The sequence below is a fragment of the Scardinius erythrophthalmus genome (assembly GCF_964197995.2).
Source record: "Scardinius erythrophthalmus genome assembly, chromosome: 9".
NCBI lineage: Eukaryota > Metazoa > Chordata > Actinopteri > Cypriniformes > Leuciscidae > Scardinius > Scardinius erythrophthalmus.
Genome location: NC_138229.1, coordinates 21,938,299 through 21,950,834, shown reverse-complemented (window position 1 = coordinate 21,950,834; position 12,536 = coordinate 21,938,299). Strand labels below are relative to the sequence as shown.

The 12,536-nt window shown below is 38.2% G+C and overlaps 1 protein-coding gene across 1 annotated transcript; it reads right to left on the bottom strand.

Annotated features, from left to right (window-relative positions):
- Positions 1 to 8,501: 8,501 nt before the first annotated feature.
- On the bottom strand, positions 8,502 to 12,116 carry slc35g2a (solute carrier family 35 member G2a). The gene is made up of 2 exons (XM_081373877.1): positions 11,897 to 12,116; positions 8,502 to 10,936 (listed from the first exon to the last, which is right to left on the bottom strand). Exon 2 carries the CDS (start codon positions 10,904 to 10,906, stop codon positions 9,659 to 9,661), a length of 1,248 nt encoding a protein of 415 aa, XP_081230003.1. The 5' UTR covers positions 10,907 to 10,936; positions 11,897 to 12,116; the 3' UTR covers positions 8,502 to 9,658.
- Between the last annotated feature and the right edge of the window lie 420 nt (positions 12,117 to 12,536).

The window sequence follows — 12,536 nt, the reverse complement described above, 5'->3', positions numbered from 1 at the left end:
TCTGTGGACTCTAGTGGCTGGATGGACCTCAAACACTTACAGGGTCTTCTGCGGAAACTAACATGACAACACTGTAAAACATTTCCACCTATTTCAACTTAAAAACTTAAGTCCAGTTGCTGCATAACTTTTTTAAGTATAATCAGATTGTCTGTATAATCATTTAATCTTAAATTATATTAAGCTGGTTAAATTGAGTTGAATCTCGTATAACTTGCAATTGCTTAAATTATTTTGATGAGTTAAAGTAATGTTGTCATGACTTTTTGATCATATCTTTTTTTTTATAGCGTATAATTAGTTTACGGACAGAGTGAATGCTCTGGTGAGCCACAAAACATGCAGCAATTATATTCTAATTTTGTAAGCATGCATATAAACACACACACACACACACACACGCACGCACGCACGCACGCACGCACGCACGCACGCACGCACGCACGCACACACACACACACACACACACACACACACACACACACACACACACACACACACACACACACACATATATATATATACAGTATATTGCATTCCACTTCTACTCTAGCTTGTTTCCTAGTTTAACTTTCTAATAAACTTGACTTATAGACTTATAGTGCATTCAAGGTATAACTCAGTACAGAAACTAATATTTACATGCATCTTTACACAGCTGAGTTAAGGCTGCTCTGTGGCTGCTTAAAATTCTGTGTAAAGATGCAATGCAGCATTAAAGCCAGATAAAATTATGCCTGCTCTGACCCACCTCAGTCCCTATGACAGTTTGCTGTTAAAATTGTTGTTTAAATGCCTTTATGCCACCTCTGAGCAGCATTAAACAGTCTGTGTAAAGACACAAAACTATTAAAACATTTTTGTTCATTGAAATGTGCACTCATCACCAGCACTACATAGAGCACACACAAACACACACACACACACACACACACACACACACACACACACACACACACACACACACACACACACACACACACACACACACACACACACACACACACACACACACACACAAACACACACACACACACACACACACACACACACACACACACACACACACACACACACACACACACACACCCTCAGCCGTTGGCCTTGTCTGATGCTGCAGGCAACTTTTCTTGTTACTTACCCACTTTATGTTCCTGATTACCTTGCTAGCTAGTTACCTCATCCAAGTCAGTCTCCAGTCATCTTCCAGTCATAACGTCATCCAAGTCATCTTCCAGTCATCCCTTGTCTCAGCGTTGTTCCTTTGTGTGAGTGTGTGTGTGTGTGTGTGTGCGTGTGTTCCAATGATTCTGTAAGACAAAGACTCAAAGTCAACAATACAAGTCTAATCTGCTAATGATCTCAAGTATCATCTCTTGTTTATGCATTGTGTTACTGCCATATCTGCAAACAAAACTACCTGTTTGAGTTTTACCTCAGTTCTGGTCATTGCTTTCAAGCTTGAGCATGACAAAATGAAGCTGAAACAAAATATAAATATTAGATGGAAAAACTGACTAAATGAAAATTAGAAATGTTGCATTGGCAACTAACTGAAATAGGTTTAAGTTGAAGCATTACAATTACTAAGTGGAAATAAAAGAAAACTGAAATAAAAATACATAAAACTTAAATAGTAATATTAAAAAAAAACAATAATGAGAAAAGCACACAAATGAATTATCAAATTAAATGTATATACATTTATACTATATTATATAGCCTATATTTTTATATATGCTGACTGTTGTATACCGTTGTGTAACACTTTTTACAATACACATTCCAAATCAGCCTTACAGAAAATAAAAGGGGTTTTCAATGTAGGCCTATATGTAATTTTGTTGACATTTTGTATGATAAACAGTTGTATTGTGATGATATTGTGTTAGGTTGTCAACACTGTTGTTCAAAATATAGTTCATGAAGCAATGAGTTCTACTGATCTATAGATTGGTGAGTGAATCTAAGGCTTTACATGGGCTGTACTTCAGTTTATTGACCTAAATGTGGGTTTTCATTGGTTATTCAGTCCCCCAGTGGTTCAATAATGTGTGTACTGTGAGTAAACTACACTGAACATGAACAAGTTCTCACAACTCTCTCAACTCTTCGGCTGTACGAGAGCTGTCATCTGTTTACAAACCTGCAGAGCTATTGTGAAAGAGGGGCTGTCAAATGCACCTCTGGAGCACCTGGTCCAGTGGACAGAGCTGTAATTTAAGGGAATGAGGTCACAGTTATGGGGCCGAATTGCTTCCTGAGGGGTGTGAGAAGGTTCAGTGACTGAAAAAAGGAACAGGCGCAGCATGCTATAAGCAGCATCCATAATATGAAAAACAGACATAAAGAGGCAGAGAACCAGATAGAGAGCGAGAGAGAAAATAAAGATTCAAGATAACTCTCGCCAAATATGGAAACCCATTTCTAACATTTAATGAAATAAATTTGGTAAATCATGATTATGACATAAAATATATGAGATACTAAAGCCCATATTATAGGCTACATCTGTTCAATAGTATCCTACGTGTGATGTAAAGTTCGTCATCAACCTATTTTTATCATAATAACTTCTGGAGATAAATAGTGCTGACACTAGACGAGGTGATGAAACTTTCCAGTGTGCATGCGATCGGCTGTGTTCTATCAAATGTGTTCTTTTAAAATGGGTTCTATCAAATGGGTTCTACCTTATGGGTTCTTCCAAATGGGTTCTATCAAAGAGATTCTGTAATGGGTTCTTTCAAATGGGTTCCATCAAATGGGTTCTGTAATGGGCTCTTTCAAATGGGTTCTATCAAATGGGTTCTTTCAAATGGGTTCCATCAAATGGGTTCTATAATGAGTTCTTTCAAATGTGTTCTATCAAATGTGTTCTTTCAAATGGGTTCTGTAATGGGCTCTTTCAAATGTGTTATATCAAATGGGTTCCATCAAATGTGTTCCATCAAATGGGTTCCATAAAATGGGTTCTATAATGAGTTCTTTCAAATGTGTTCTATCAAATGTGTTCTTTCAAATGGGTTCCATCAAATGGGTTCTGTAATGGGCTCTTTCAAATGTGTTATATCAAATGGGTTCTTACAAATGGGTTCCATCAAATGGGTTCTATAATGAGTTCTTTCAAATGTGTTCTATCAAATGGGTTCTTTCAAATGGGTTCCATCAAATGGGTTCTGTAATGGGCTCTTTCAAATGTGTTATATCAAATGGGTTCCATCAAATGTGTTCCATCAAATGGGTTCCATAAAATGGGTTCTATAATGAGTTCTTTCAAATGTGTTCTATCAAATGTGTTCTTTCAAATGGGTTCCATCAAATGGGTTCTGTAATGGGCTCTTTCAAATGTGTTATCGTGAGCTTAGAATTATAAGGTTCTATCTCCACTTTTGGTCGAAATGGAGTTTTTGGCATAATCTGATCCATTAGGTGTTTATTAATGCCTGTGGGGTGTTATTTTTGTAAAAAAATATTTTTTTAGTAGTTATTAATAAAATAAAAAGGTTCCATCTCAGTTTTGCCAGCTGGGATGTAAAAACTTTGATGCTCAATATCTCGGAACTACCCTAAACGGAGATGGAACCTTATAATTCTAAGCTCACGTTATATCAAATGGGTTCCATCAAATGGGTTCTATCAAATGGGTTCCATAAAATGGGTTCTATCAAATGGATTCTATCAAATGGGTTCTATAATGAGTTCTTTCGAATGTGTTTTATTAAATGTGTTCTATCCAATGGGTTCGATAATGGGTTCTGTGGGTTCTTTAAAATGGATTCTATAAAATAGGTTCTTTCAAATGGGAGTATACTTTAAAAGGCTACACATCTTGAAATGCTAAGTATACTTTAAATTGAGATAAAAGTTGTAATTCTGAAATAAAAAATAAAAATAATTAGATAAAATTAATTCTGAGATAAATATGAGGTATATTATATATGCAACATTATTTTTTATGCAATAATTGTCGTAATTATGACAGTATAATTATAGTATCATAATTTTACTCACAAATTATTTATCTCATAATTTCAACTTTTTGTCTTAATTTAGACTATTTGTCGTAATTGTGTCTGTCATAGTTTCGACTTATAGTTATTACTTGTAAGTCATAATTATGATTTCATGATTAGACAATGATGAGATGTGTTGAACATGCAGCACTGGAAAATAAACCTCACTTTCACTTTGTTTTTCATTGCAGCTTGAAAGGCAGGATAACAGAGCCCACATAAAAGCACAAACACTTCAGTGCTTGTGACTCATCCAAAACCTACAAATGCAGGCCAGCTGTTTACTACAGGATTCGCCTGCAGCTGCCCTGCACTGGAAACGAGAGCCAACATGCTGAGCTTCATTTCATGGATTTCATGCAACAGACAAATAAATAACGGAATAACAAATAAACAGCCAAGCATTCCAAAACATTTGTTAAATATACATCCTTTATTTTAAAACCAAAAACACAGGCTAAGTGACAAAATGCAATACCTTTTAAGCTCTCTTGCCATGATGGTCCCATAAGTAATAGCTCTTTTCTAATGTTAACCAAAAACATAACCTTTTAAGTGCACCTATTATGTTTTTTTGGAATATTACCTTTCTTGCAGTGTGTAATATAGCTGTCTGTGAATGTAAACAGTCTGGAAAAAAGTCAAAAGTGCACAATAAAAAAGTTGTCTTTTAAAAGAAAGAATCAACTCTAAACGAGTCGTCAGGAATTTGAATCCCACTGTGTTACGGCTACACGTTGTCCGCCCGCCCTCAAACACTGTAGATTTGTCGTATGATTAACATCATCTCAAGAAGATTGTCATATCCGCTGTGAAAGTAAATTTGTTTTATTTTCACTTCTATTTTCACTTCCAAATGATGACGCTGCAAAGAATCAGTGGTTAAAATTTATTTTTTAATTATACCACAGCAGTACAACTACAATCCCAATCTTTTGCTGCCGGCAGCAAGCACCCTGTAGCCCAAGACTGGTTTCCCACTGAAGCTTATGTTTATGGACATACACTTGTTAATGATGATGGTGAGGAATTACATCTCATAATGTACCTCAAAATGAGTAGCGTACGACCTGCTCAAGTCGTCCGCGATGGAGGTTCGGGTTGAATAACTAGTTCTTCCAGTGTCTCATCATCTGACTCATGCTCGTATTGATATGGTAAAATCGACACCATAGTTACTGTCTTTACAATGTGTACAATCGCTGAGGTTTAGGAAGCCTCCGGAGATGAAATTCAGTTATGGTAATGGGAGTTTTGCTTCCCACAGGCGCTGTGAGCAGTAGACCAATCGTAACAGACTGGGCCGCCTGGCCAATCAGAGCAGAGTAGCTCGCAGAAAATAGGGATTTAGAGAGACTGAATCTATGGACTAGTCTTTTGAGAATCATTGAAAAATGTGGTGATGTGCAATGTATATTATGAGAAAATTTAATTTAATTTATTTTTTACCTTTGATGCATGCAAACCTGTTGTAGGAGACCTCCAAAACAAAATTAGGAACCTTTAACCTCTCACACAGCCATACATTTGATGATCGGCATAAAGCCTGGTCCAGTCTGCTGCTTATTTTATCCAGGAACTGCTTAGAGAGGATGAGACTGCCGGACCAATATTAAAAGCAACCAATCACAGTTTGTTTGTGTCAGTTCGTATACGGTTCATCTGATAATGCTGATATAGCAATAAAAGGGAAAAAAAAGTGCAGAGTCAGTCTGTGATCAGAAAACATTGATGTGTACAAATGGTAAAAAGACATAATTTACGAATTATGCACATGAAGTCAGGGCTGCTGCAATATATGTCTTAGGCTCCACCTCACTAACAACAAATATTCTCATTTAAGGGCTGGGTCATTGCATCCCTTCAACTTCTGACACCAGGGAGAGCAATCTTAAGAGTTAAAAGTTTCTATTACCAACTATCAGAAAAAACAGGAACATCTAATCAATGTGGTTGGCCAAGTATAAACCAAACCATGTGTGCACTTTCTCAAACACTGAGGCCTCCTTCCTCACAACACTGAACTTCCGTTTTCAGAAGCAGTGTTAGACACGTCTCACAGAGCGGGTGACATAGAGACGTGAGTTTATGGGACAAAACAGACCGAAATGAGTTCAGGAACGTGAGAATTTGGGGATATCCAAAGCTATAAAGACAAAACTGCCTGTATGAGATATATGACATGTGAGACTTCACAGCAAAACCCTCTCACTTCAGGTTTACACATCCTGTTTTAGTTCTCCCTTCCTCTGCGGATCATAAAGTTGCATATTCAGATTATTTTCAGGAGACCCACAAATCATCTGGTACGTCTGGAGCTTGGAAACACCTTGATTTGAGAAGATTTTTTTAAATTAAATTTCTAGCAAAGCTATTTTACTTTATTAATTTAATTTAATTTATTATTTATTTTTTATTTTATCTTTAATGTATACCATGAGATAGTACAGGTAGTGCTAATGATTATTGTTTTACTAAGTTCAAACACATTGGCTCTTTTAGATATGTTCTGATGAACATGTTTTCAAGCTCTGTGTTTTTTATTTTTAGAATCAGGCAACTCTTAAGAATTAAAAGTCCATCTGAGTGATGTTGTGAGAAGAAGTCCACCGAGCAAGCGACCACATCTGCAACTTATGAGACCTCTGAGCAATCCCTTTGGATAATCAGAGAGCTAAACTCCAGCACACGCTCAGGTTTCAGTGAGCCATTCTTTGAAGCAGCAGTGAGAACACTGATTGTCGTAGATCCTTGATCCAGACTTGTTTATTTCTCAGGGGAGGCAATAAATGCTTGCACATGATGTTATGGGATAAAATTGAGCTCTGTGTTGAAGATAAAAGTAAAGCTACAAATCTAAGCCTACAAATTTCAATGTGCTGACATTATTTTAATGTGTTTGCTATGACAATATGAGTGCACACTGAGATGATGTCATCCACAGATAAAATGACATATATAAATGTGTTTGACATACTTTGTACTGCCATTATGTATTGGCTTCAATAAATAAAACCTTTTAAAATTGAAATTTAATCAATAAAATGTAATTAAATGAAAAATGCATTTTATTTATTACATTTTTTATGTATGCATTTGATCATTTTGGAATCTATTAAAATATAAATTCACCACTTTCATCCGGTTTTTAATGTAATTATTCGGCCCATTCCTCCCACCTTGTGGACACTGTGGAAAATTCCTATAAAATGTTCAAAATATGGACAAACAGTTGTATTTGAACTTTTGTTTTCTTTTTACAGCTAAAAGTGTTAGATTCTCATAAAAGACACACTGAAATCAATACATGCTTTTAATAAAGAGAAAACAAATCATTGAAAATATTTCAGTTTGAAACAGTACACGGTTTGCTCTTATTTTTAAAGACACATTAGGGACATTCTCAGACTTCAGTGACGTTACTCTTGTTTCTGGAAAAAAAAGTTGTAAATGACATGATTATTATATGAACAATGTTTGCATATATCATGCATTGGCTTTTTCATCCGCAGAAAATTAGTGTTTTCAACTCAGGCACGGTGCCTTTGTGATGTTACATGATCTGCTACAGAGACAATGCAAACATTTGGCTTTAACCTCAAATATGAGAATTCTAACTCCTTGCCAAAACATATAGCCTAACAGTTTTTCCCAATGGTTTACACACCAAAATCGGAACTTAAAACGCATTCACCAAAACCTGAATGCACCAAATCCCTGAATCATGTCTGCAAAATTGCAGGCAAAGTCCCTGCTTTACCCTCAGTTTTCAATTCTATATCATACTGTTTTCAAAACACTACACACAGTTCTCTATATTTGGCACAACATTCCAAATCTCTTTAGTTCCTTTAGAAAGCAACACCAATCACAATGCCAAGCTCTTTGCACCAATTGGCAAGACCAGTTCTTCAATGGTGTAACAGCAGTTGCTAAATTATTCAATTAGAAATCTGAGCTTTGGCACAATAAAAAGACACAGATGAGCTTTTCTTTTTTCGGAGGAAACTGGAAGTCAGTGGTGATGGAGGAGCTAGAGGTAAAGGAGTGAGAGTAGGAGGATGAGGAAAGACGGTTGTCTCTGATACGTTCAGAGGGGGGTGGACCAGAGCAGTCTAAGTATGTTGTGATCTGGGACAACATGCATTTCCACCAGACTGCTCTGGTCTTCAGCTGGCCACCCACGGTTCTGTTATAACATATTCCTCATTCCTAAACCTAGAGTTGTTTTTTTTTATTATTTTTTTATGGCATGATGATGGAAAGTGTACGACTGCCTCGTATGCATGCCTCCTCTTAAGAGACTGGAGAATGCATGTGGTGAGGTTGCTGCGAAGGCTTTTGGCAGCTGGATCCATCACTCCAGAATTTTCATTCCCAAGTTTAGCCAGAAACATCGCTTGAAGATAAGGTACTTTGACCAGACCAAAATGGGAGACAGGGTGCAGCCTTATTTCTTTTTTCTTACATTTTTGCATGTTTTGTGTGTGTGTGTGTGTGTGTGTGTGTGTGTGTGTGTGTGTGTGTGTGTGTGTGTTTAAAGTTTTGAAAAAATTAGCCACTTTCATTTTTAACTTTTGTACAGAAAACCCTTTATCTTACTGTTTTATACAGTTTTCTCCAGGGTATCTCTTATATGATTTGTGTATGTGTGTGTGTGTGTTTGGTGTGTGTGTGTGTGTGTGTGTGTGTGTGTGTGTGTCTGGTATTCCCATACATTATGGGGACCAAATGTCCTCACATATAAATTCTGACCTGATGGGGACATTTTTTGGTCCCCATGAGGAAAACAGCTTATAAATCATATTTGTTTGGAAAATCTAAAAATGCAGAATGATTTCTGTGATGGGTAGTTTTAGGGGATAGAATATACTTGTACAGTATAATTATTATAATTTTTTTTTAAACATTTTGGAAAGGGACAAAACTTGGAGTTTGCTTTTGCTAGATATTTGTAGAGTTTTGCATTTTGTGTTTGTGTTTTTGTGTAGAGTTTTGGGAAAATGTGCCAAAGATTCAGTAAACGTGTGTAAATAATTGGGAAAATTTGTATTAATACATTAGTGAAAACTTTTGAGATCTGAGTAGAACTCTAGAGTGAATAAGTGCATGACTCCAGCAGTGTTTCATTATTCCTCCTTAAACTGGAAATTATGACATCCTATGCCATGAGAAAAGCTCTGGCAGACACCAGCCTGAACCACTGTTGCCAAAACAGATTTGATTCACTCACTTTTAGGCTGTGCCAAAAAGTGTTGCTCCGCTCCTCAGGGTCAAATGACCACTATATACCAACAGGGGGCACTCTTGACCAAGTCAACATGGAAAATAGTGCATAAGAAAGTATCCCATGTTCTCATTGCAGCTCCTCTGCACAGATATTTATTTGGATGCACATAACCAAATATGTTTGACATGATAATTACTTCATAATGGGCAATAAAAATCAACAACCTCTTTGAGCTTCACATAATACAGCAGTCAAAGACAACTTCACAATGGCACTTTATCAATAGACACAAACTTCACATGGATTTTTTTTCTCAAACATTCACGATAACCTCAACCACAGGTGGGAAGCATGTGGCCTGAAAAATCTAACTCCACAAAAATATTTATAAAACAATAATTTTGTAATTGTTTCACTTTATCGGTGAATCGAGGATCTCTTCGTACTCCTGTCTTTTGCTCTTGCCCACCCAGTAAAGCTTTACGGCCGTCAGCACGACAACACTGATGATGATGATGACGCCCCCGATGATGTCATACACTGAAGGAACCATGTGGAGCACAATCAGCTGCAGAAGCATTGCCACAACAATTTCCATATGCTGCACGGTGCTAACCAGTGCGGGATGGAACTTGTTGAGGGCGTAATATACCCCCAGGAACGCCACGGTGGAGCAGACGCAGATGCCGATTAGATACCCCCACGTCTCTCCGTCCAGTGGAATGATGGGCTCCTGCAGGATGAACATAGTTGACACTCCCCACACCGTTCCGGTCCAGCCGAAAGTGAAAAGCGCTGTCCACATGCTCACCTTCTCTTTGATGGCACGATATATGATCATGGACAAGGCCGCCATTAAGCCTGCCATCACCGTCATGGTGTAGCCGAAAGCCTCCTTCCAGAAAACCAGAGATCTGTGCTCACCTAAGATGTTGGGAATCATGACCAAGCAGAGGCCGAAGACGCTACTGACGACCGTCACCACATCTGTCATGCCTAGTCGCTCATCGATGAGTAAAAACGCCAGCATGGCGCTGAAGACCGTCGTGGTGGCCCTCCACATGATGGTGCCGTTGCTGGGCGGCACGATGGCAAATGAGGTATACGCACACGTGATGGAGATGACATTGCACACACCATAGAAGAAAAGACGCAGTCTGTAACCTTCGGGCCCGAAGGGAGGCTCCTGGTAGTAAAACACCACCGCAATGGACAACACCTGGATGACCGAGCGGATGAAGAGAAGCTCCAGTGAAGGCACCCTAGAGCGGTCGGCAGCCAGGCGTGTGATGAGAGCCACACAGCCGTGGGCCAGAGCTGCCCCGAACAGAGCGGCCCATGTCATTCGTGAAGCGAACACGGACGCCTCCCCGAAGCTCTGCAGCTGACCTCCGACGCCTTTGTCTTTTTGGTCTCCTGGCGGTTTGGACCGACTGTCAAGAGCACCGAAAAAAGTCCTGCCCGACTTGCTGTCAGTAAGGTTCTTTCTGTCTGAGGTCTCTTCGACAAATGAGCCAAAGTCTTCAAAAGATGGAGCGTCATCATAGCCTTCGTCTCCAGGCTGGGGGAAGTGAGTGGCATATTTGACCGTCACTGTGTTCGGGTGGATTTTGACTCGCTTCTTCGAACCAAGCAGATGCTTTGTTGGTGAATCCTCCATTTTCTTACAATACCAGCTGTCGTGTAGCTCCTGAATGTAAAGAGAAAGAATTGTATGCAAACTAAATTTAAGACAAGATGTAGCTCAATATCTCAAGCAATGTACTATCTATAACTTTGCCACAGCATGAAACCTAAGGCAAACTCTTACTCTTACATAAACTGAGATTAGCATATGATATGCTTTTTAATTTTACATGCAGATAAAATATTATTGCGTATAAATAAATATAAATAATATTGTGAGATATTAATACAATTTAAAACAACTTTTTTTCTATTTTAATATATTTTAAAATATAATTTATTCCTGTGACGGCAAAGCTGAATTTTCAGCATCATTAGCCTACTCCAGTCTTCAGTGTCCCATGATCATTCAAAAATCTTTCTAATGTACCCATTTGGTGCCTATAAGAAACATTTCTTATTATTATCAGTGTTGAAAACTGATATTTTTTGTACGGTAATTTTTGTACATTGCCGTTTTGCTTTTCATTTCTGCTGTTGCATAATTGTTTTAGGCTACTTTTTACATTTTTGTTGTCAATTCTTTAAGGTATGCATACATACCAGAAATAAACCTGAGAAATATTCCCTAGAGTAAAAAGTGTGACAACAAGCCCCGTTACAACTTAAGCTATTTTGAGGACATGGTCAATAATGACGCCTGCTTCAATGATGTCACATGACGCAGAAAGCAGCGGATGAAGCTGTCGAATGTGAGTGACATTTAGCTGAGAGGAATCGATTGAACTCCTGATACTGATTCTATGAATGGAGCAGAAGAGACGCTGTGTCTAGTAGGCTACTACACTGTATTCACGCTCCTCCTGTAATTCATACGGTAGCCTACCTAACATACATGCTGACTTACCTTTAATACCTAAAATTCCTTTTATATAAATCAATGTGACCATTTATAAGCAGGTGTGTCGGATATCCCAATTTAAAACCACCTGCGCAATGTCAAAGAAAAACGGCGAAATCTTACCTGTCCTCTCAGATGCCTCTCGCAATTGAAGATCCGCGAATTAACGTATTACATCCAGCGATCATTGTTGTGTTTTTGAGGCAATATGTTTATTTCCCCCCATGTCTTTTCGTATGGAAACGTTTATAGATTTGTCTAAATGAATAACAGCAGGGCACCCCGCCTCCAGTCAGCTCGCAGTAGGTCTCACAGTGGCTTGTTTCTGGATTCTGAGATCTCAGTCGAGCTGCATGCATCCAATATGATGAGGAGCATTTGCTCTAAGCGTGCGTCATCATTCAGGAGGAGCGTGTCATTGACGCAGTACAACTTCACCTGACAGCATTTGAATCACTCTATCACTCTTGATAAGCATACGACACGAATATCATATAGGCTGCATTAACAGAAATGAATAAATGCAGAAAATGTATAAAGTAACTTCAGAGCAAGGTGAGTTAAAGTGTGACTGGTCAAAATGTAAAACTGTGGCTGCCTCGTGTCGTGAGTCAATATCGGTTATATAGGCCTATCAGCACGTATTAAAACTGTGTGGCTTTATAGCCTTCATTTTATATTGAAAGTTTTACCTCAGAAGTATTATATTTTAACCCACAGGTCAACAGCCAAATTAGTAGATTTGTCCAAAAACTCATCTATT

Excerpts from the sequence above, each read along its gene's own strand:
- slc35g2a (XM_081373877.1), bottom strand. The coding sequence starts at position 10,906 with ATGGAGGATTCACCAACAAAGCATCTGCTTGGTTCGAAGAAGCGAGTC.